At 35.0% G+C, this 25,252-nt stretch overlaps 1 protein-coding gene across 13 annotated transcripts in view; it reads left to right on the top strand.

Annotated features, from left to right (window-relative positions):
• Positions 1-24,835, top strand: part of LOC110670968 (ADP-ribosylation factor GTPase-activating protein AGD4) — a 91,344-nt gene extending 66,509 nt beyond the window's left edge. For 10 of the 13 annotated variants that reach the window (XM_058134912.1, XM_058134913.1, XM_058134914.1 and 7 more), the window contains 3 exons: positions 3,252-3,342; positions 10,370-10,836; positions 24,145-24,835. In XM_058134912.1, coding sequence (XP_057990895.1) covers positions 3,252-3,342; positions 10,370-10,836; positions 24,145-24,259 — 673 coding nt within the window. In that variant the 3' untranslated portion in view covers positions 24,260-24,835. Of the gene's footprint in view, positions 1-3,251; positions 3,343-10,369; positions 10,837-11,783; positions 12,058-19,061; positions 19,129-24,144 lie in introns of those variants that run through there. The other 3 variants (XR_009143374.1, XM_058134915.1, XM_058134921.1) reach the window with 3 other exon arrangements.
• Positions 24,836-25,252: the final 417 nt, after the last annotated feature.

The raw sequence follows: 25,252 nt of genomic DNA, 5'->3' as shown, positions 1-25,252 counted from the left end.
TCCTAAGATTTTGATAATCAATCTTATGATTTTCTCATAATTATGGGATTCTGTAATGATATATATCCTATGCATTAAGGAAAAATCTCATTAATTCCAACAGGATTTCAAAATTATTGTAAAGGTTGGGGTTGCTTTTATAAGCCGACGAAAAATATATGAAATACAAGTAGGAAGCTTCTACTTAATTGGAAGAAATAAATGGGAAAATATTCTCATCTTGGTGTGAATAAGTGTGTTAGCCATAATGGACTACTTGTCATTACCTACTTTACCTGCAAAAGGATGATTCAAAAAGTATTGCCACATTGGCCTTGTTTTACTCCTATGGGCCCTAGCTCATATAGAAACCCCAATGCATTTAAGTTTGTAGCATATTTATCTCTACATCAACCATTACCATTGGCAACATCTCCTAGATACCTGAGTATACTTCATCATCTTTGGATCATCAGTAGTATTAGTGTTCAAGGGATCGAACTTGAAGATTAGGTGTAAGACCTTAGTTCAAGCTGCTTAGTGTTTGAGTTTTGAGTTTAATTTGCCACACTCATCCCACTTGAGAAGTAATATGCATTGGAATAGGAGGTAGTGGCATCCTTCTTGTTATCTTAGAAATGAATAAAAATGTAAGGGTGAGCTAATAGAGAGAGGTGGTAAATAAAAAAATAAAAAAAGAGGGAGAATTAGGGGAGATACTAGAGAGCATAGTTATTAAAGGCGCGTCTCAGGCTCAAGGTTCACCAGGCTCCAACTGTAGCGCCTTATGTGCTTAGGCATGCACCTTTGTTCCAAGCCTCTAAAAAGGCATGCATTCTTTATTTTCATTTTTAGTGAGCACTTCTATTGGCAAAAAGCACTACCACTTCTTTGAATTAGTTTCGTTGGTGTTAACTTGTCATTAAAATCTCATCAAACCAACACACCCAAGATCGCAAACTTCCCATATTTTCATTTTCAACCCTACTACTCTATTATTATCCTTTTTTAAAAGAAATATTACATCTACACCTATTTCAAGATATATACCAAAGGAAAAAGGAAAAGTTTAGTCCACTAACTTGAAAACTAATACTCTTTTAGTTCTTAGAGATAAGGAAGATGACGAAAATATTGATTTTGAAAATGAGTATCAAGAGGATGAAAGTGTTTATGATTGTTTGACTTTAGTTTGTATACGTTAAAAGATTATTCAAGTTTCATTATATTAGTTTAAACTTTTAGTAGTTTATTTTTATTTTATTTGAAATGCAAAATTATTGTTACTTGAATGCTTATTAGTTATTATTATTTTTTAATTTCATGTTATTTGAAGTTTGATGCAATATTCACATTTTTTTGACTTTTATGAAATTTTTAAATTTTTTTTACTTTTGTGCCTCACCTCGCTTAGGCGCGTGCCTCCTAGGCTCTATTATCCCTTGGTGCCTTAGTTGACCTTGAGCCTTTAATAACTATGCTAGAGAGGCGAAGGGAGAGATGTTATTTGTGAGTCGAACAATGTGTTAACATAAAAGAAAAAAAAATCTAATGGAATAATTCTTAGTCTTAATTCTGAGAGTTACAAGGTAGCCTATTAATTCAAAATTCTAACATAGGAATATTCTAAACTAGCAAATTAGGATATATAGAAACATAAAGGCTTATTTTAAATCCTTAATTACAATGCCACTGAGGAACTATGCAATAAAAGAAAAAACAATTCTAGATAGAAAGAATATTGTCAATACTCCCCCTTAAGATGGTGTATAAATATCTAATATGCTCATCTTGCAAACTAAAACCATGAAAAGATTTGCTACTAATTCTCTTAGTGAAAATATCTGCCAACTGATTTTCAGAAAGCACATGAGAAATATTCATAGTTGCACATTTTAGTTTCTCTTCAATGAAATGGCTGATTGATGTTGTTGAAATTTAGAAGGATAGAAAAGATATGAGAAAAGTAGTAAGAGAAGGATTTACGTGGTTCAGCTATGAAGAGCATGCATCCACAGACACAAAACCTTAAAAGGGCTATATTTTATTCACTCGTGTTGCTTGTCTTGCATAATACATAGAACTCTATATTCATAATGGAAGATTCATAATATATATGGAATGCTATAATGAATGATAAATCATTCCTAAGATTTTGGTAATCAGTTTCATGATTTTCTCATAACTATGGGATTCTTCAATGTTCAATGAAACAATATCCCATGCATTAAAGAAAAACATCATTAATTCTAACGCTCCCCTTTGATGAGATTTTTGCTAAAGTTATGATTCATCATCAAGCTATTTCTCTCTCTCTCTCTCTCTCTTTTTAATCTATTTCTTTTCATGAGAAATAGAGGAGAAAAACAGAAGAAATAAAGTAGGGACTTCAAACCCTTGGTTTTGATTAAGAAAAGAAAAAAGACTAGAAACTTCAACACTTGGTTCTGATGAGGAGAAGAACAGAGTAGGGACTTCAAGTCTTGGCTCTAATGAAGGAGAAGAAGAGTAGGGATTATGTTGAAATTTAGAATGATAAAAAAGATAGGAGAATGTAGCAAGAGAAAGATTTACGTGGTTCGACTACGGAGAGCCTACATCTACGGGCACAAAACATCAAAAGGGCTATATTTTATTTATTTTATTGTGTCTTACATAAAACCTAGAACCCCATATTTATAATGAAAGATACATAATATGTGTAAAATGCGATTAATAAATCATAAACCACTCCTAAGATTTTGGTAATCAATCTCATGATTTCTCATAATCATGAGATTCTTCAACGAGATGTATCCCATGTGTTAAGGAAACATCTCATCAATTCCAACAGATTTCAATGTACTTTGTTCAATCATGTTGAACTGGATTACGAACAATACTAATAGCAATCTTATTTTTACAATGTAAGAACATTTTTTTCTCATCTGTTAACTATTAATCTTGGATTAGTCTTTGAATCCGCCAAAGTTCTCAAACATCTTAAGTAATTGATATGTATTTAGTTTTTGCACTTGATATTGCAACTGCACTCTATTTTTTGCTTCTCCAACTAACTATATATCCATCGGCAAATGTGCAATAACGCAATATAGATCTCCTATCATCAAGTGATTCAACTCAATCTACATTTGTAGAGGCTTAGATTTTTAGGTAACCATGTTTAGACAAAAATCAAACTTGAGTTCAATTTTCATTTATTCTTTTTGTTGTAAAATATATTTTGTAAGTAATTATTGATATTAGTCTACTGCCTTACAATTCCCATGCAGAGTGGACAAATCAAATTTTATTGCATCATTAATTGAAAAACCAGGTCCAAGAGATGCCATTTGCTATAAAGAGAAGTATATTCAGGCAAAGGTACTTGCTAAAATTAGTTACTTGCATAGCATGTGCATGGTGATTTTCATTTCTTGTGTTAAAAACAAATTTTCCATTGCAATTCAAAGGGTTATGTAGCGAATTGAATTGGGCTAAATGTCTCACATTGAAAATATAAACAATGGAAGGGCAAAATATAAATGGTTGAATTGCAACATTGAAATAGCTAGTCATTTTGATGTGTAAAATAACTCAATCACTTATATTGCCCTATTAAATGAATTAAAGTATAATTTGTCTATCATTCTCAGAATTTTACATGGTATTAAAGCCTTGATTGGGTTATGGGTTTCAGCTTCTCATTTATAAAGCTAAATAATTTGGCTCGTATTAGGTTAAATACAAATTAACTATTAAGTGACAATCATGTGGTTGCACTTGAGGAGGAAGTGTTCAGAATTAAATTGGGCTAAATGTCCCATATTGAAAATATACACAATGAAAGGTCAAAATATAAATGGTTAAATTGCAAAATTGAATAGTCAATTGATGTGTAAAACAACTCAGTCACATATATAAGCCTAGATTAAAATGAATTTAAGTATAATTTGTCTAGCACTGTAAGAAAGAATTTTCAAGGTTACATTTACACTTGTGTTATGTGTCTTACATAATATATAGAACTACATACTTATAATGGAAGATACATAATATATGTGAAATACTATCAATAAATCATAAATCACTCCTAAAATTTTGGCAATCAATGTCATGATTTTCTCATAATCATGGGATTCATTAATGAGACATATCCCATGTATTAAGAAAAAATCTCATCAATTTCAACACTCCTCTTTGATGAGATTTTTGCTAAAGTTTGGATTAATTATCGAGCTCTCTCTTTCTCTCTCTCTCTGCCTTTTTTAATTTGTCCTCTCTTCCCTTTTTTTTTTTAAATTGCCTCTAACTCTCTGTTTTTTTTTTTTTTTTTTTTTTTCTCCTGAGAAATAGAGGAGAAAAATAAAAAAATATAGAGTATGGACTTCAAACCCTTGGCTCTAAGAAAGAAAAACATAGCAAGCACTTAAACCTAGGCTTAGATACCATGTTGAAATTTTGAAAGATGGAAAATGTAGAAAGAGATGATTCTCATTGATTTCAATTAATCTGTACATGGGTATATATATACAATTGATTCCTATAATTGTGTTCTACTAATTAGGAAGAAATCCTAAATAAGAAATCCTAAATAGGAATACAGAATATACAGAGAAATAATATAGTGATTGACTTTCCATAACACTCCCCCTCAAGTTGGAGCATAGATGTTAATCATGCCCAACTTGTTACAAATGTAGTCAATCCTAGCTCCATTCAGAGCTTTTGTGAAAATATCTCCTAACTGCTCTCCAGTTTTGATGTGTCCTGTTGAGATGATCTGTTGTTGAATCTTTTCACGAATAAAGTGACAATCAATCTCAATATGTTCTCATGAAACACCGGATTAGAAGCAATATGAAGAGCAGCTTGATTATCACACCACAATTTCGCAGGCAGGGAGGTCTTAAAACCTGTCTCATCTAATAATTAAAGTATCCACATTACCTCACATACTGATTGTGCCATGGCTCTTTATTCCGATTCAGCACTAGATCGAGAAACTACACTCTGCTTCTTGCTTCTCCAAGACACCAAATTTCCTCCAATAAAAACGCAATATCCAGTAGTTGACCTCCTGTCAACCTTAGATCCAAATTTCGATCGATCTAAAAACATTCAACATTCAAATGCCCATGATTACCATATAGCAAACCTCTTCCTGGAGCGCCCTTCAGATAACACAAGATTTGTTCCAAGGCTTCCCAATGAGCAACAGTTGGGGAAGACATAAACTGACTTACCACACTAACAGCATAAGCAATGTCAGAACGAGTGACTGTAAGGTAGTTCAATTTTCCTCCTACCAATCTCCTGTATCTCTCTGGATCTTCAAACAACTCACTATCCCCTGCTAACAGTTGTAAAGTTGGATTCATTGGTGCGCTACAAGGCTTAGCACCTAATTTTCCTGTCTCTGTCAATAGATCGATGACATATTTTCTTTGAGACAAGAAAATACCCTTCTTACTTCTCATAACTTCGATACCCAAGAAATACTTTAACAATCCCAAGTCTTTGGTCTGAAATTGAGTTTGGAGGAAGGTTTTAAGAGATGAAATACCTGCAGAGTCACTCCCAGTGATGACAATGTCATCCACATAGACTACCAAGAGAATTAGACCAGCCTCAGATTGCCTATAAAATACTGAGTGATCACACTTACTCTTTTGCATACCAAATTCCTGTACTGCTTCACTGAATCTCCCAAACCATGCCCTAGGACTTTGTTTCAAGCCATAAAGAGACTTCCGAAGCCTACAAACTTTACCCAACTCCCCCTGAGCAACAAACCCAGGTGGTTGCTCCATATACACCTCCTCCTGAAGATCACCATGAAGGAAAGCATTCTTGATATCCAATTGATGCAGGGGCCAATCATATGTAGCTGCTAAAGAGATAAACAAGCGAATAGAAGTAAGTTTAGCTACAGGAGAAAAAGTATCAGAGTAATCAACCCCATATGTCTGAGCATATCCTTTTGCTACAAGGCGTGCTTTTAACCTAGCCACAGAACCATCAGGATTTACCTTTACTGTAAATACCCATTTGCAAACAATAGCTTTCTTACCAGTGGGCAAAGGCAATAGTTCCCATGTACCATTAGCATCTAAAGCCTCTATTTCCTCTTTCATAGCATCACACCAGCCAGGATGAGACAGTGCCTCACCAACAGTATTAGGGATAGGAACAGAGTCTAAAGAAGTAACAAAACACCGAGAACAAGAAGACAATTGATTATAAGAAACAAAAGAAGAGATAGGATAAGTACATGAACGTTTACCTTTACGAAGAGCAATGGGTAAGTCTAGATCAGAATCATGATCAGTATGAGGTACAGGATCTCCCAACGAAGTAGCTGGTGGAGGATCTGAGTCAGGAATCTCCAATCTCCTGGAATAAACATGAACAACGGGAGGTCGAGTAGGTCTAGAGACAGAAGGAACAGGCTGTGGGAGAGGACTAGACATTGGTTGGACAGTATATATTAAGAGATCATCCTCCTCCCCCTGACTCTCATACACAGATGATGGAGGAAAAAATGGAGTGGACTCAAAAAATGTGACATCTGCAGAAACAAGATAACGATTAAGAGTAGAAGAGAAACAACGGTACCCTTTTTGAAGCCGGAGTACCCAAGGAAGACACATTTGAGAGATTTTGGATCCAATTTAGTAACCTGTGGACGAACATCACGCACAAAACAGGTACAACAAAAAATACGGGGTTCAATAGGGAACAAAGATTTTGTAGGAAACAAAGTAGTATAAGGAATATCCTCATTAAGGACAGAAGACGGCATACGATTGATCAAAAAACATGCCGTAGAAACTGCATCCGCCCAAAAGTGTTTAGGTACTTTCATCTAAAAAAGAAGAGCACGAGTTACCTCAAGAAGATGACGATTTTTTCTTTTGGCCACGCCATTTTGGGATGGGGTATCCACACAGGAAGACTGATGAAGAATGCCATTTTCTGTCATGTAAGGCTGAAATTGTGCTGAAAAGTATTCTTTGGCATTGTCACTTCTTAATATGCGCACAGAAATATTAAATTGAGTTTTGATTTCATTACAAAAGGCACAAAAGATAGAAAACAACTCAGAAAGATTCTTCATTAAATATAACCAGGTAACACGAGAGTAATCATCAATAAAAGTAACAAAATAACGAAATTCAGTTTTAGATGTAACAGAACAAGGACCCCAAACATCAGAATGAACTAACTCAAAAGAGGATGAAGCTCGTTTATTGACTCTAGACACAGAAGGAAAACGATGATGTTTTGCAAACTGACACGACTCACATTCTAGTACTGATAAAGACTGAAATTGAGGACACAGTTTCTTCATGGTAGATAAAGAAGGATGACCCAATCTACAATGAGCTTCAAGAGGTGTTAAGGTACTGGAGCAAACAAGCGACCGCGGTACATGATTTTCCAGAATGTAGAGACCACCTGATTCGCGTCCTCTACCAATAATCTGCTTCGTCGTAAGATCCTGAAACAAACACTGGTCAGGAAAAAAGGAAACAGAACAATTTAAGGCACGAGTAAGTTTACTAACAGAAAGTAGATTAGAAGAAAATTTTGTTAGACACAAAACAGAAGACAAAGAAATTGACGAAGTCGAGTTCGCAGTTCCAGAACCCATGACACAAGAAGTAGAACCATCAGCTAAAGTAACAGTAGAGGAAGTGAGATTAGACTGAAAAGCAAATAGAAGACTAGAATTACCTGTCATGTGATCTGTCGCACCAGAATCAATAACCCATTTGGATGAGGAAGACACAAGGCATGTAGTGGATTTACCAGACTCAGCGATCGCAGTGACAGGGAAACTGGTAGGCTTTAGAGATGCCTGATACTGGGAAAATTGTGCAAAATCCTCTGCAGATACCAAAATAGTTTTCTCAGAGGAAGATACTGTAGAATTCTCTGCTGCCATATTTGCCATTTGTGATCGCTGATTTTTCCTCTGAAGTTGCGGACAATTATATTTTGTATGGCCAGGCTCATGGCAATAATAACAAATGACTCCTCTTGAGTCCTGATTAGAACTAGCCTCTCCATTACGCTGATTACTTCTGTTGCCTGTAATTTCTCCTCTACTTCCTCTTCTATTACCCTGTTGTCCATTTGGATTACGGCTAATAAGAGCACTACTAGCAGGCTGTGAAGATTGAGTTCTCTCTGCACGAAGGACCCGTGTGAACGTTTTATGCAAAGAGGAAATCTCAGAACTGGAGAGAATCTTAGATTTAGCAGTCTCATACTCTGAAGGAAGGCCTGCAAGAAAACTCATAACAGCCAGTTGCTCCTGTTGGGCTTGCTGAACTTTCACATCAGGACTAAAAGGCAACAATACATTAAGTTCCTCATATACCCGTTTAAAATCGATAAAATAAGCCGTGAGAGACTTATTCTCTTTCTCAGCACGGTAGAATGCCTTACAAACATCATAAATACGGGAGATATTTCCTTTACCAGAATACAGAAAATCTAAGTAATCCATCAATTCCTTAACAAATTCACAGTGATTAATTAAACTAATTACCTCACTATGAATCGAGTTCTGAAGCTGTAAAAACAACCGAGCATCCTCCCTTAGCCAAGTTTGTCGTGTATCATCAGTGGGTGGATCTTTAGTAAGGTGATCATTCTTATCAATGCTACGCAAATAGACCCTAACAGTCTTACTCCACTCCAGGTAATTCGAACCATTAAGTTTGTGTTTCGTGATCTTAGTCATCACCGGAATCACATCAGAAATAACATTCTTATTGTTTGCCATTTGTTGAGACAAAGAAAACTAACCGAAATGCTAATCCAAAGTGCTTATAGCAGCAAAATAACTCAAAATCACAAATCAAGCAAATACCGAAATAGGATCTGAGAGCCAAACCTCAGAAGTACTTTAATGGTATACTGGATCAGGCAACAGCACACAGTGGTGAAATGAGGGGGTTGAGGCGACACCGGCAATGTTGATCGGGGTTGAATCGGCCTGTCAGCGGTCAAGGTCTCTCCTGAGCTGGGTAGTGAGAACAAATAGTCACCCTAGATTGATGACCTGCTCTGATACCATGTAGAAAGAGATGATTCTCATTGATTTCAATTAATCTGTACATGGGTATATATATACAATTTATTCCTATAATTGTGTTCTGCTAATTAGGAAGAAATCCTAAATAGGAATACAGAATACAGAATATACAGAGAAATAATATAGTGATTGACTTTCCATAACATAGTGATTGACTTTCCATAACAGAAAAGATAGGAGGAAAGTAGCAAGAGAAGGATTTATATCATTTGGTTACAAAGAGCCTCCATCAATGGACACAACCTCAAAAGGGCTACATTTTATTTACTTGTGTTGTGTGTCTTACATAATACATTGAAATCCATATATATGGAATGCTATCAATAAATCATAAATAACTCCTGAGATTATGGTAATCAATCTCATGATTTTCTCATAAACATGGGATTCTTCGACTAGACATACCCATGCATTAAGAAAAAATCTCATCAATTCCAACACAAGCAATTAATTTCTTTCTATTCCTTTCTTTATTACTATTAATAAATCAAATATATAAAATCCAAATGACAGGACCACAATCTTTTAAAGTAAAAGGATGAATATGCTGCAAGGAATCATTAAATCCTATAAATGATTGTTTTGATGTACGAAAGAAATTTTTTGAAATGCAAGAATCAAATAACTTTCTATGGTGGAATAAAATATATATTTAACTTTGTGAATGTACCTGTATCTTCCATTTCAAGGACTTGCAAATCTGCTTTAATATCTATTGCTATATTAAAAAATTGGGTTTTAGATCTAATATCTGCTAGACATGACCCTTTCTAATGATATAACGTGATAGAATTTGCATCAATTGGTGTGATTATGTTGATATCAACTGATAAGGCAGTTTACCTAGATTAATATCCTAAACAGGCAAATTGTTTGTAATATGCATGCGGCTACTAGTAACATTTTAACTTTTTTAGTTTTATTTTTAAATATTTATGTACATTGCAGGGAGGTTATTTTTATGCCATAAGTATTAAATTTCCATTGTTATTTTTTTAATGTTAAATGAAAGCATAGATAATTTAGCTAATGAACTGTTTATGTTTAGTTTCTATGTTCATCCAGCTGGTCAACTAATAAGTTTATGGATAGGTCACCATGACTAAATGTTTATTCTGTCAAAATGTGGTGATTGCTCTTTTGTTAAAATTTAAAAATGTTATCTAGTGTCTTGAAAATTCTGTTCCCACGAATGATTCACATCCATGCTTATTTTTGTTAGTGTTAATCAACATTATGGTGTTGTACAGAAAAAAGTAATTTATGTAAAATATGAGACTAACTTTGGTTGCTTAATGTTAGTATGTGGGAAAATTGCTAGTCATCAGAGAAGCAAGTGAATCTGGCATTTTCTCTCACAAATCCAGGCTATGGCAAGCCGTCAAGACAAACAATTTGCGAGAAGTATATCGTTATATTGTGATTTCAGACGCAAACATTGTTAATACCAACTTTGATGAAGTTGTTGGCATTGAATCATTTCACCATATCGATGAGAGAGAAAATTCTGAGTTCGGTTCTCATCCAGCAGAAATGAAAGACTACGATCCAGCAAGCTGCCAGAGAATCAATGATTCCAAGGATCCAGGGAATTGTCTTCAAGGTTGTTCATTGATGCATCTAGCATGTCACTATGGCAACCCAGTAATGCTTGAACTGTTGCTGCAGTTTGGTGGTGATGTGAACTTGGGCGACTTCCATGGAAGAACTCCTTTGCACCATTGTATTTCTAAAAGGGACTATCCAATGGCAAAGTTTCTGCTTCGAAGGTACTATTATAGTTGCCATCTCATCTTCATGAAACATGAAAATATGAAATATGCTGATTTTCTTTGAGAAAAGATGGCGTTGGTTTTGTGATAAACCTAAAATTGTCATTCTAGGTCATAAAACAACCTAAACAAATTAACCATTGTATTCTTCTGATGGAAGTTCTTTTGATGTGAATCATTGTTCTTCTCATATTTATTCCTAATGGATTTGAGAAATGACAGTTGAACTCAAAACTCAATCTAAATGTTGGTGCATACATTCATTTTGGCATCCTCATTTTATGGACTTGTTTTTTTCCAAGTCCAACATTCATCATCACATTGCAGCCACTTATGGCTCCTCAACTAAAAAGAAATGTTATGTTCACATAACACAATCATACTTCTCTATTCCATCTATCTTGATTTGATCCTGAGAGTGACTCCTCTGCACTCTTCCTATACCTTTATGTGCCAAAAGCTGTTATTTTAAGGCTTTTCTTGTCCATCTGCTTTAACCTGTTTCTATCTAGTCCTTGTTATTGCATTGCATATTGCATTTTAGTTCTAATGAGCTTAAAATCTCTAGAATCTAGTGTGTACTCTATCATTCTAGCTTCTAGTTAACCTTAGCTCAAGTTTCATCTATCAAAACTGTGTTGTCAACAAAATGTATTCACCAATAAGTATCTTCTTATGCTTTGTCAATCCATCTGCTACCAAACAAAAAGAGACTAGACTAGTTGTTGGTATAAGATTAAGATTATTGTTACAAGGAATCTCTATTTCTCTCATACTCCTCATACTGCACTACTAGTGAATGTAGTTTCATACAAGCCTTCTCCACATTGATACGTGTTGGAATCTCATATAATCTTCTGTATTATAGGATTTGATCTTACTTTCCTTGTATTATTTTCTTTCTTGTTCTACATAATTGTTAAAGAGCGCGCCTCAATTGCCAGGCGCTCGAGGCTGAGAGGTTTGCGCCTAGAAACCTTCTAGGCAGGCAATGTTGCAAAGGCGTTACTAGGTGCACCAAGGTGCTGTGCGCGCCCCAGTGAGATTAGCCCTTTTGCAGCAGAGAGCAGCAAAAAAAGAAGAAGACATGGTTTCTTTTTTATGTATTTTTATTTTTATTTTTCAAAAATTACAATTAAATATAAAATACTTTTCTATTGAATATATAATTATTCAAAATAAATTTATAGAATTCAATTTAAATAATTTTAAGTTACATATAGTAAGCTATTATTAAATTAAATATATAATAAAAATAAAATTATAATGCAATAGAAAATTAAAATGGTCATTTTAATATTATATTTGATTAAAAATAAATTAATATTATGCATTTTAATAATAATTTTCACTCATATATGTAATTTGTAATAAAATAAAAATAAATAATGAAACAGATATTAATTACATATAAAAAATTATATAAATTAAATTTATAGTGCATGTATAATTTATTTTTATGAATTTTTTTGAGCCTTGCCTCACTCCGGCTTGCGCCTAGGCTCTAGAGCGCTTGGCACCTTAGTGCGCCTTGAGCCTTTAATAACTACCTTTGTTCTATTAATATCTTATTTTATCTAGGTTTCCTCTTGTATCTAGTACTCTTGTATATAAATAGGAAGGAGGTACTAAAGATTGGTATATAGAAAAATATAAAGATTTTCTCTCCCAAGTGATCTGTTTGAACATAGTATCAGAGCTTTGCCATCCATTATTGGCGTGAGTCTTCTGCAAACAGAGTTAGGGTGCTAAGGTTAAGCTTTTAGGGCTTAGTTACAGAGGGAGGTGACGTACACCACTCATCCAAGAGGAAAGGGCAGGCGCCAATTGGTTTGTCCTTAGAAGACTGCCATCGTCCGGTGACGCAACTGAGAACACGTGCTGATATAACTCTCTTCGTTGTTCCCACATGCTAGCATGTGAAGCTGTTTTTGGTGTCTTTTTCTGGCCAACTCCTTCGAAGGTTCTCCTATTATGTCGCATCTCTGCCCTGTACGTTTCCCCTACTTAGTTTGCACTTTTGTTTTTCTTGGATTTTTTCTTCCACTATGCTACTTCTTTCTTTGTTATTTTTTTCCAACTTGATATTTAAATATGGTTGATGGAAGAGAAGAAGTAATTGAAATAAAGATAAACCCTATGAGTGACAATCCTCCTTTATAAATCAGTCCCATAAAGTTTGATAGTACTATCTTGCATGGTCGAGATCTTGTTTGTTGTTTATTTAGGCTAGAGGACAACAAGGATGTAGAAAGAGATGATTCTCATTGATTTCAATTAATCTGTACATGGGTATATATATACAATTGATTCCTATAATTGTGTTCTACTAATTAGGAAAAAATCATAAATAAGAAATCCTAAATAGGAATACAGAATACAGAATATACAGAGAAATAATATAGTGATTGCCTTTCCATAACATAGTAATTGACTTTCCATAACACTCCCCCTCAAGTTGGAGCATAGATGTTAATCATGCCCAACTTTTTACAAATGTAGTCAATCCTAGCTCCATTCAGAGCTTTTGTGAAAATATCTCCTAACTGCTCTCCAGTTTTGATGTGTCCTGTTGAGATGATCTGTTGTTGAATCTTTTCACGAATAAAGTGACAATCAATCTCAATATGTTTGGTCCGCTCATGAAACACCGGATTAGAAGCAATATGAAGAGCAGCTTGATTATCACACCACAATTTCGCAGGCAGAGAGGTCTTAAAACTGGTCTCATCTAGTAATTGAAGTATCCACATTACCTCACATACTGATTGTGCCATGGCTCTGTATTCCGATTCAGCACTAGATCGAGAAACTACACTCTGCTTCTTGCTTCTCCAAGACACCAAATTTCCTCCAATAAAAACGCAATATCCAGTAGTTGACCTCCTGTCAACCTTAGATCCAGCCCAGTCGGCATCTGAAAAACATTCAACATTCAAATGCCCATGATTGCCATATAGCAAACCTCTTCCTGGAGCGCCCTTCAGATAACACAAGATTTGTTCCAAGGCTTCCCAATGAGCAACAGTTGGGAAGACATAAAGCGACTTACCACACTAACGGCAAAAGCAATGTCGGGGACGAGTGATCAAGGTAGTTTAATTTTCCTACCAATCTCTGTATCTCTCTGGATCTTAATACAACTCAATATCCTCTTCTAACATTTGTAAAGTTGGAGTCATTGGTGCGCTACAAGGCTTAGCACCTAATTTTCCTGTCTCTGTCAATAGATCGAGGACATATTTTCTTTGAGACAAGAAAATACCCTTCTTACTTCTTATAACTTCGATACCCAAGAAATACTTTAACAATCCCAAGTCTTTGGTCTGAAACTGAGTTTGGAGGAAGGTTTTAAGAGATGAAATACCTGCAAAGTCACTCCCAGTGATGACAATGTCATCCACATAGACTACCAAGAGAATTATGCCAGCCTCAGATTGCCTATAAAATACTGAGTGATCACACTTACTCTTTTGCATACCAAATTTCTGTACTGCTTCACTGAATCTCCCAAACCATGCCCTAGGACTTTGTTTCAAGCCATAAAGAGACTTCCGAAGCCTACAAACTTTTCCCAACTCCCCCTGAGCAACAAACCCAGGTGGTTGCTCCATATACACCTCCTCCTGAAGATCACCATGAAGGAAAGCATTCTTGATATCCAATTGATGCAGGGGCCAATCATATGTAGCTGTTAAAGAGATAAACAAGCGAATAGAAGTAAGTTTAGCCACAGGAGAAAAAGTATCAGAGTCTATAAGGCGTGCTTTTAACCTAGCCACAGAACCATCAGGATTTACCTTTACTGTAAATACCCATTTGCATCCAATAGCTTTCTTACCAGTGGGCAAAGGCAATAGTTCCCATGTACCATTAGCATCTAAAGCCTCCATTTCCTCTTTCATAGCATCACACCAGTCAGGATGAGACAGTGCCTCATTAACAGTATTAGGGATAGGAACAGAGTCTAAAGAAGTAACAAAACACCGAGAACAAGAAGACAATTGATTATAAGAAACAAAAGAAGAGATAGGGTAAGTACATGAACGTTTACCTTTACGAAGAGCAATGGGTAAGGTTAGATCAGAATCATGATCAGTATGAGGTACAGGATCGCCCAACGAAGTAGCTGGTGGAGGATCTGAGTCAGGAATCTCCAATCTCCTGGAATAAACATGGACAACGGGAGGTCGAGTAGGTCTAGAGACAGAAGGAACAGGCTGTGGGAGAGGACTAGACATTGGTTGGACAGTATATATTAAGAGATCATCCTCCTCCTGACTCTCATACACAGATGATGGAGGAAAAAATGGAGTGGACTAAAAAAATGTGACATCTGCAGAAACAAGATAACGATTAAGAGTAGGAGAGAAACAACGATACCCTTTTTGGAGCCGGGAGTACCCAAGGAAGACACATTTGAGAGATTTTGGATCCAATTTAGTAACCTGTGGACGAACATCACGCACAAAGCAGGTACAACAAAAAATACGGGGTTCAATAGGGAACAAAGATTTTGTAGGAAACAAAGTAGTATAAGGAATATCCCCATTAAGGACAGAAGATGGCATACGATTGATCAAAAAACATGCCGTAGAAACTGCATCAGCCCAAAAGTGTTTAGGTACTTTCATCTGAAAAAGAAGAGCACGAGTTACCTCAAGAAGATGACGATTTTTTCTTTCGGCCACGCCATTTTGGGATTGGGGTATCCGCATAGGAAGACTGATGAAGAATGCCATTTTGTGTCATATAAGACTGAAATTGTGCTGAAAAATATTCTTTGGCATTATCACTTCTTAATATGCGCACAGAAATATTAAATTGAGTTTTGATTTCATTATAAAAGGCACAAAAGATAGAAAACAACTCAGAACGATTCTTCATTAAATATAACCAGGTAACACGAGAGTAATCATCAACAAAAGTAACAAAATAACGAAATCCAGTTTTAGATGTAATAGAACAAGGACCCCAAACATCAGAATGAACTAACTCAAAAAGGGATGAAGCCCGTTTATTGACTCTAGACATAGAAGGCAAACTGACACGACTCACATTCTAGTACTGATAATGACTGAAATTGAGGACACAGCTTCTTCATGGTAGACAAAGAAGGATGACCCAATCTACAATGAGCTTCAAGAGGTGTTAAGGTACTGGAGCAAACAAGCGACTGCGGTACATGATTTTCTAGAATGTAAAGACCACCTGACTCGCGTCCTCTACCAATAATCTGCTTCGTCGTAAGATCCTGAAACAAACACTGGTCAGGAAAAAAGGAAACAGAACAATTTAAGGTACGAGTAAGTTTACTAACAGAAATTAGATTAAAAGAGAATTTTGGTAGACACAAAACAGAAGACAAAGAAATTGTGAGTCGGGTTGCGATTCAGAACCCATGACACAAGAAGTAGAACCATCGGCTAAAGTAACGATGAGGAAGTGAGATTAGACTCAAAGCGGATAGAAGACTAGAATTACTCGTCATGTGATCTCATCGCACTGAATCAATAACCCATTTGGATGAAGAAGACACAAGGCATGTAGTGGATTTACCTGACTCAGCGATCGCAGTGACAGGGGAACTGGTAGGCTTTAGAGATGCCTGATACTGGGAAAATTGTGCAAAATCCTCTGCAGATACTAAAATAGTTTTCTCAGAGGAAGATACTGTAGAATTCTCTGCTGTCATATTTGCCATCTGTGATCGCTGATTTTTCCTCTGAAGTTGAGGACAATTATATTTTGTATGGCCAGGCTCATGGCAATAATAATAAATTACTCCTCTTAAGTCCTAATTAGAACTAGCCTCCCCATTACGCTGATTACCTCTATTGCCTATAATTCCTCCTCTACTTCCTCTTCTATTACCCTGTTGTCCATTTGGATTACGGCTAATAAGAGCACTACTGGCAGGCTGTGAAGATTGAGTACTCTCTGTACGAAGGACCCGTGTGAACGTTTCATGCAAAGAGGAAATCTCGTAATCGAGAGGATCTGAGATTTAGCAGTCTCATACTCTGAAGGAAGGCCTGCAAGAAAACTCATAACAGCTAGTTGCTCCCGTTGGGCCTGCTGAACTTTTACATCAGGACTAAAAGGCAACAATACATTAAGTTCCTCATATACCCGTGTAAAATCCATAAAATAAGCCGTGAGAGACTTATCCTCTTTCTCAGCACGGTAAAATGCCTTACAAACATCATAAATACGGGAGATATTCCCTTTACCAGAATACAGAAAATCTAAGTAATCCATCAATTCCTTAACAAATTCACAGTGATTAATTAAACTAATTACCTCACTATGAATCGAGTTCCGAAGCTGCAAAAACAACCGAGCATCCTCCCTTAGCCAAGTTTGTCGTGTATCATCAGTGGGTGGATCTTGAGTAAGGTGATCATCCTTATCAATGCTTCGCAAATAGACCCTAACAATCTTACTCCACTCCAGGTAATTCGAACCATTAAGTTTGTGTTCCGTGATCTTAGTCATCACCGGAATCACATCAGAAATAACATTCTTATTGTCTGCCATTTGTTGAGACAAAGAAAACTAACCGAAACGCTAATCCAAAGTGCTTATAGCAGCAAAATAACCCAAAATCACAAATCAAGCAGATACCGAAATAGGATCTGAGAGCCAAACCTCAGAAGTCCTTTAATGGTATCTTTGGATCGTAACAAAGACACACAATGGTGGAATGATGGGGTTGAAAGCGCCGGTCGGCGCCAAGGTCTCTCTGAAGTGGGTAGTGAGAACAAATAGTCACCCTAGATTGATGACCTGCTCTGATACCATGTAGAAAGAGATGATTCTCATTGATTTCAATTAATCTGTACATGGGTATATATATACAATTGATTCCTATAATTGTGTTCTACTAATTAGGAAAAAATCATAAATACAATTGATTCCTATAATTGTGTTCTACTAATTAGGAAAAAATCATAAATAAGAAATCCTAAATAGGAATACAGAATACAGAATATACAGAGAAATAATATAGTGATTGACTTTCCATAACATAGTGATTGACTTTCCATAACAAAGGATATGTTACTGAGGACAAATCAAAACCAAAAGCTACTAGTCTACTCATATTCAGTGGGAATTAGAGAATTTCCTTGTAATGTCCTGGCTTATTAACTCAACATAACCACAGATAGCCCATGGGTGTCTGCCACTGAACAGTGTTGCTGCTATTTAGAATATTGTTTCCTAGACTTATTCTCAAATGGGCAATGATGCTCATATTTATGAGATACGGAACAAGGTTCATAATACGAAATAAGATGAGATGATTATTGCTCAGTATTTTGTTGAATTGAGTGGTTTATGGTAGAAACTGGATTATTATCAAGACTTTTCAAGCCATATGTACCGCTGATGCTGTTAAATTCCAGAATTCAATCTATGATTTCCTTGTTGGGTTGAATATAGAGTATGATTAGATTCGATTCCAAGTGCTTGGTAAGGATCCTATGCCTTCCATAAGGCAGACTTATTCATATGTGCAACGGGAAGAGAGTCCAAGAAGTGTCGGGATCCACTTTATACCTACTAACAAGGCAAGGTTGGTAACTGTCTCTTCCTGAGAACAGTCTCATCTTTCTCACAATGGTCCATCAGATAAGGATCATTTGCATTGTGAATACTGTGGGAAATCCCAGCATACAAAGGAACATTGCTAGACCTGGTCGCTTAATTAGAATGGTATAGGGGTAAAAAGGCAAGCTTAGTTAGACCACAAGCAAATGTATCTGAGATGGTGAATTTTGCTTCAAGCACCTCTCCTACAGTTACTATTGGGATCATTTCCAAGAAAAGAGTACAACCCCTAAGGCGTTTGCTATCATAGTTGAAATCTCAAATTGCCATAGTTGCTTCATCTAATTTTGTTAAATCAAGTAATGTTCTTCTTGTCAATCTTGAAAAATCTCTTTGGGATATAGATTCTAGAGCAAACAGGCATATAACAGGATCTTCAAATAAATTTACAGCCTATATCCTATGTTCAGAAAAAGAAAAAGTCTGCATAGCAGAAGGATTCTTTGCCAAATTTTTGGAACAAGTTCTATTGATGTACTCCTATTATAAACTTAATTTCAGTTCTTCATGTTCTCAGTTTTTCTATTAATCTTTTGTCTATTAGCTTCATTATTGAAGCACTTAACTGCAAAATGGAAAATTTTTTTTTCAACTTTTGCATATTACAGGAATTGAAAACTGGGAGAACGATGCAGTGGTAGATTGCGAGATGGCCTGTATCTGCTGGATGACAATGTTGGTTTTTCAATCCCTATCACAAACCAAGCTTTGTTAGGAAATTTAATAGGAGCTGACTAGGAGATCATTTAGTGACATAAGAGATTAGGGCATTCTTTTTTTTCAACTTTAGAAAGGTTATATATTGTATTTTGTTTAGACAATGCAAACTAGAATTACTAATTTGTAATGCTTGTGAACTTACTAAACACACAAGATATTTTTATCCTTCAATAAATAATAGATCTTTAGTTTCTTTTATGACTATTCACTCTGATGTATGGGGCCCTATCCAAACATTTTTTTTTATCTAGGTATAGATAGTTTGTCACTTTAGAGCAGTTATATCTTTTTTAACTTTAAAAAGGTTATATCATATTTTGTTTAGACAATTCAAACTAGAATTACTAGTTTGTGATGCTTGTGAATTTGTTAAACACACAAAACATTCTTATCCTTCAATAAGCAATAAAACTTTAGTTCATTTTATGACTATTTACTCTGGGGTATGGGGCCTTATCCAAACATTCTCTTTATGGGGCCTTATCCAAACAGTCTCTTTATCTAGCTATAGATAGTTTGTCACTTTCATTGATTGTTGCACTAAATTAGCTTGGGTTTATTTAATGAGAGCAAAACATGAAGTGTTTGCTAGTTTTCAACAATTTCATAAAATGATTTGTACCCAGTTTGATGCACTACTTAAAATCTTAAGAACTGATAATGAAACAATATATGAATAGAGTTTTTCAATCTCATTTGGATTCACATGATCCTACATCAAATTAGTTGTGTAAATACTAGTGCACAAAATGGAGTGTTTGAAAGGAAAAATAAGGATTTACTTAAGGTGGCTTGATCCCTTATGTTCACTATGAACCTTCCCACATCCTACTGAGGGGATGCTATTCTTTTTGCAACATATCTTATCAATTGAATGCCCCTTCCGCATTGAATTTTAAGAGTCCTTTGGAAGCTTTTAAGGGTAAGGATTCCTATACTATTCGATTGTGTTTATTTTGTTCACAAGTCACATGTTGAAAAATTAGAACCTAAAGTCCTAATGTTTGTGGGTTATTCTGGAATTCGAAAGGGGTTTAAGTGTAATCGTCCTCCTTTTAGAAAGCACTTGGAGAGCATGAATGTCACCTTTAGGGATTGTGAGCCTTATTTCCAGCCACCTCTTTAGGGGGAGCATAGAAAGGAAGATATTACTTTCTCTTTACCTTTACAGGGGGAGATACCCAATCATAGTAATGAGGATAAGGTTCCATCAGCATCATCACCTCTCCAACCTTAACCCCCTAGAGAGATTGAATAAATTGGATTTAAGAACCTGCACTAGTTGGGATAAGGCAGATGCAGCCATTGAGCATGATATATCTAATTAGTCAGAATTCCTGGATTTAGCTTTCGAACATCCTGATCCTGAAGAATTATGCGGTGAGTTTTCTTCTTCTAATAACCCTTCTGCTCATGATCTTGATATTCCTAATTCTCTCAGAAAAAGAGTTAGGACTTGTATTAAACATCCTATATTCAAGTTTATCTTCTGTGATTTTTTGTCTCCCTTCTATAGAGCCTTTGTCTTGTTTGTTTCTTTTGTTTCTATCCCATAGGATTGTAGGAAGCATATCTAGATCCAAAATGGAAGGTAGCCGTGGTAGAGGAGATGAAGGCTTTGACAAAAAATGAGACATGGGATCCTGTTTCTTCTCTTTTGAAGAAGAAACCAATTGGATGCAAATGGGTGTTTATTGTAAAGCATAGGACGGATGGTTCCATTGAAAGGTATAATGGCAGAATGGTGGCAAAAGGCTTCACTCAGACATATGGGGTGAATTATCAAGAGACTTTTACTCCTATTGCAAAGATAAATACTATTATGATCTTGTTGTCATGTGTTGCCAACCTTGAATAGAACTTACAGCAGTTTGATGTTAATGCATTTTTTTGCATTGAGATTTAAAAGAGGTGTGCATGAAAATTCCTCCAGGGTTTGAGGATGAAAAGATCAAAGGAAAAGCATGTAGATTGAATGTGTTATATGGCTTGAAACAGTCACCAAGAGCATGGTTTGACAGATTTAGGAGAGCCATGATTTCCTTTAGATTCTATTAAAGCAATGTTGATCACATCCTATTTGTGAAACACCGTGGACGTAAGATCACACTGCTTATTGTCTGTGTTGATGATATAGTTGTAATAGGAGATGATAAGGAGGAACTCATTAATCTAAAAGAGCGCTTGGCCTAAGAGTTTGAGATTAAAGACTTGAAGAAATCAAGGTACTTCCTTGGAATAAAAGTGTTTTTCAAGGAAAGTACATACTAGATCTCTGAGATGAAACAGTCATGTTGGCGAGTCGGTTGACATAAGAAGATACCAGAGATTGTTTGGGAGATTGATTTATCTCTCCTATACTAGACCAGACATAGCTTATGTTGTGAATCTAGTGTGTTAGTGTATGCATGATCCTCAAGAACTTCACTTTGAAGTTTTTTTTTTCTCCGCATTTTAAGGTATTTGAAATCTGCACTTGGAAAGTGACATTTTTTTATAACATGGTCACCTTCAGATAAGAGCCTATGCAGATGTAGATTGGGCTAGATCTCTTAATGATATGAGGTCAAGATCAGGCTATTGTACTTCTGTTAGTGGAAATTTAGTCAATTAGAGGAGTAAGAAGCAGAATGTAACAGCAAGATTCAATGCAAAGGTAGAATATAAAGCCATGGCATAAAGTATTTGTAAACTATTGTAGTTGCGAAAATTGATGGAGGAAATGGGGTTTATTAGAAACAAATAGTTTGTCTTTGTTTTGTAACAACAAAGCTGCTATCAGTATAGTATATCTTGTCTAACATAATCGGACCAAGTATATAGAAATTGAACGACACTTCATAATAGAGAAAATAATAGATGGATCTTTAAGTGTCTCTCATGTGACTTCAAAGGAACAATTGATTGACGTATTTACTAAAGGCTTAAGTAGCAAATTATTCCATACTCTAGTTTGCAAGATGGGCTTATGTAACATGCATGAACCAACTTGAGGGGGAGTGTTGGGATCTCGTATAATCCTTTGTATTATAAGATTTGAATTTCTTTTCCTTCTTGTATTATTCTCTTTCCTATTCTATTAGTATCCTTTTGTATCTAGGTTTCCTTTTGTATCCAGTACTCTTGTATATAAAGAGGAAGGATGTACTAAAGATTGATTACACAGAAAAATACAGGCATTTTCTCTCCCAAATGATCTGTTTGAATGATGTTAAGATTTAAAAATAAGAAGAACAAAAAGAAATAAAGGGAAGAAAAAGAAGAGAAGGAAAGAACAAATAGACTACATCTTTATTATTCTCATTAATTCTAAAGCAAATTACGCATATGTGTATATATATATATATATATATATATATATATATATATATATATACACACAATTCTTTCCTATAATTGTCCTAGACTAGTAATCCTTTACTAATTAAGAATACATATCATATCTATATAGGAACATAAATCCTACACTAAATAGGAATGCATAAAATTGACTTTCCATAACACTCCTCCTTAAAATGCAATCTCATCAATTCCAACAAACAATATGTCACTATGTCAAGAAAAATAATCGATTTCTTTCCAACATCCTACATACAATCTCTCCTAGAAAGTTACCATTAACCTTCTTAATCAGTAAATATTGTTTTGTTCTTCCTTCTATCAATATATCTTCACTAACCCCCTATGATGAAGGTTGCTTTCATATTGAGTCTTCTTAGCATAAAACCAAATTGGTTCTTAAGAATGTTATGCTACAGTTTGAATTGTGCTCCATAACTCTCCCTAATAATTTGTGTAAACCCCCATGTAAATCTCAGGGTTGTCTGATTTCATTTATGCAGACAAAATAATTTACGAGATTTACATTAGGACCCTTTTATGAATAAAATAATGAACAGAAACCCTCTACAATTACTCTTTTACTCTCCCTCAATTGAAGGGGGTGTAGAAACTAGAAAAGAACATAAAGAGTGTTGCATGAATCCAGTATAACACAACATAACCAATTTGCTTCCAAAGCTGTGGGTAATACACACCATAACAGGGGTGGTATGTCAAATGAAGAGACAAAAAACATATCTTTCTTCTTCTTCTTCTTTTTTATTTCCTTTTTATTTTTATTTTTTTTTTCATTGCATAAAAAGGATGGTTTGAGGTAGCTGAGAAGTAATTTTAAAAATTGAAAGAGGTTGAAGAAGCAATAAAGAAGACATGAAGATTGAGATGCCATGAAAATCAAATAAGAAAGAAAAGATAAAAGTAGATTTAGGGTTTGGAGGAAAAGAACATATTTTTCTCACTATCGTATACCATGTTTTGTTTTTCATTTTAGCAAGCAACATATATCAGTAGGTTAGCAGTTGGTTGTTAGAAAAGCATACATTGCTCCAGCAGCGTGGAACGTAGAAGACACAGACAAATCTCCCCATATGCTGTTCTGGTAGTGGTTTTACCACTAGGCAAATTGCCCTGTGGCGGTTGTATACCAAATTTGTGACACTAACTCTAGGGAATTTGGTTAGTGAGTTTTAGCCTGCCATAAACTAGTTTGTAAGGATCTCTATTTCATTTTGGTTTGGCAATTCTCGTTTACTATCAAGCTTCTTAAGGGTGATCTATCACCTTTCAACTTATCCAAAACTTCCACTCCTGACCTTGTCGATTTTCAGTCTTCATGCACATGGCATTTGGCATCTTTTTTATGATGCCATTTCTCATCTTTTAATAGCCAATACTTTAAAGTTGCTTGTTAGAAGTGAACAAAAAGATGTCAAGCATTTGTTACATTTTAGTTAGGTAATGAAGTTTCATGATCTACATTGCCTGATCTAAGCGGTTCAAACTCATTTCATTATACTTTTGTTCACTACTGTTAAACTTAGGATCTCTAGTTGGATCTCATACAACTTTTCTTTCCCCTGTTTTGGATCTGCTCTATTCTGTCATCTACTGAAATTACTAATTGTGCAGAGGTGCCTCCCCAACAGTAAGAGATGGTGGCGGACTAAGTGTACTGGAAAGGGCAATGGAGATGGGAGCTATAACAGATGAGGAATTATTTGTCATGCTAGCTGATAGGCAGTGAAATGGACAAACGAAATGATTAACCTGTTCAGTGCCTCTTGTGTTGGTCACCAATCATCGTCATCTTGAAGAAAACCTGTTACCTGTCTCAATCTTTTAAAATTAGGAAATTTCCAAGTGATCCAAATTCTTTGCGAATATATGTAGTGTTTATCAAAATTTTTATTTCATGTTGTAAAATGAATTCTGGGATTGTCATCATTCTGCTAGCGTGAATTCCTTTACACCAAAGCTCTGCTGAAACAGATGACATGCTTTATGTAAAATAACAATTTTTTTGGGGGGTTACATTTTTAAAGTAACACTTTGATCTTCTTGTTTGTGCAAAGTGTCACAGAGGACGTTGGCATGTATTGAAATCCCACATTGGGTGTGTCCTTGGAGATACAGGCTATATATTTTAAGGACAAAACTGTAAAGTTGGCTATGTTAGCCATGTATCCAACCATTAATACGAAGAACTTGTGCGCTTGACAAGATGAACAATTTCTTTAGGAATTTGTATGTACTAGGCTTGTTATCAAAATTGGTATTTTATCTAATTGAATAAAGATATGAATATATAACTTTTTTTATATATTTACTATGTAGCTAGTTTTTACGCACGTGGATTTACTAGTTATATATACTCATCAATTTAAAATTTTTTATATAGTTTTGTTTTAATTTTTCATATATGATAATGGTCAATTAAATTTAGTTATTCATTGGTATTATTGTATTTTAAAAAAATTATAAGAATAAAATTAATAAGTTAATATTACTTTAATCAATTAAAATATTATAAATAAAACATATGAAATGAAATTTTTAATATATTGCTTTGGTGATTAAAATGTTGTAAATAAAATACCATGAATATGGGGTGGGATATGAATATTTTGATTTTATAAATTAAAATTTATTATGTACTAAGAATAATTTTCAAAATAGTTTTAATTTTTTTAAATTTTTTTAATAAAATTATTATAGTCCATTTAGAATAAAAATGGTA

This window comes from Hevea brasiliensis, chromosome 14, assembly GCF_030052815.1.
Source record: "Hevea brasiliensis isolate MT/VB/25A 57/8 chromosome 14, ASM3005281v1, whole genome shotgun sequence".
Classification (NCBI taxonomy): Eukaryota; Viridiplantae; Streptophyta; class Magnoliopsida; order Malpighiales; family Euphorbiaceae; genus Hevea; species Hevea brasiliensis.
Note: the sequence above shows the minus strand (reverse complement) of the source record. Positions and strands in the feature narration are given on the sequence as shown.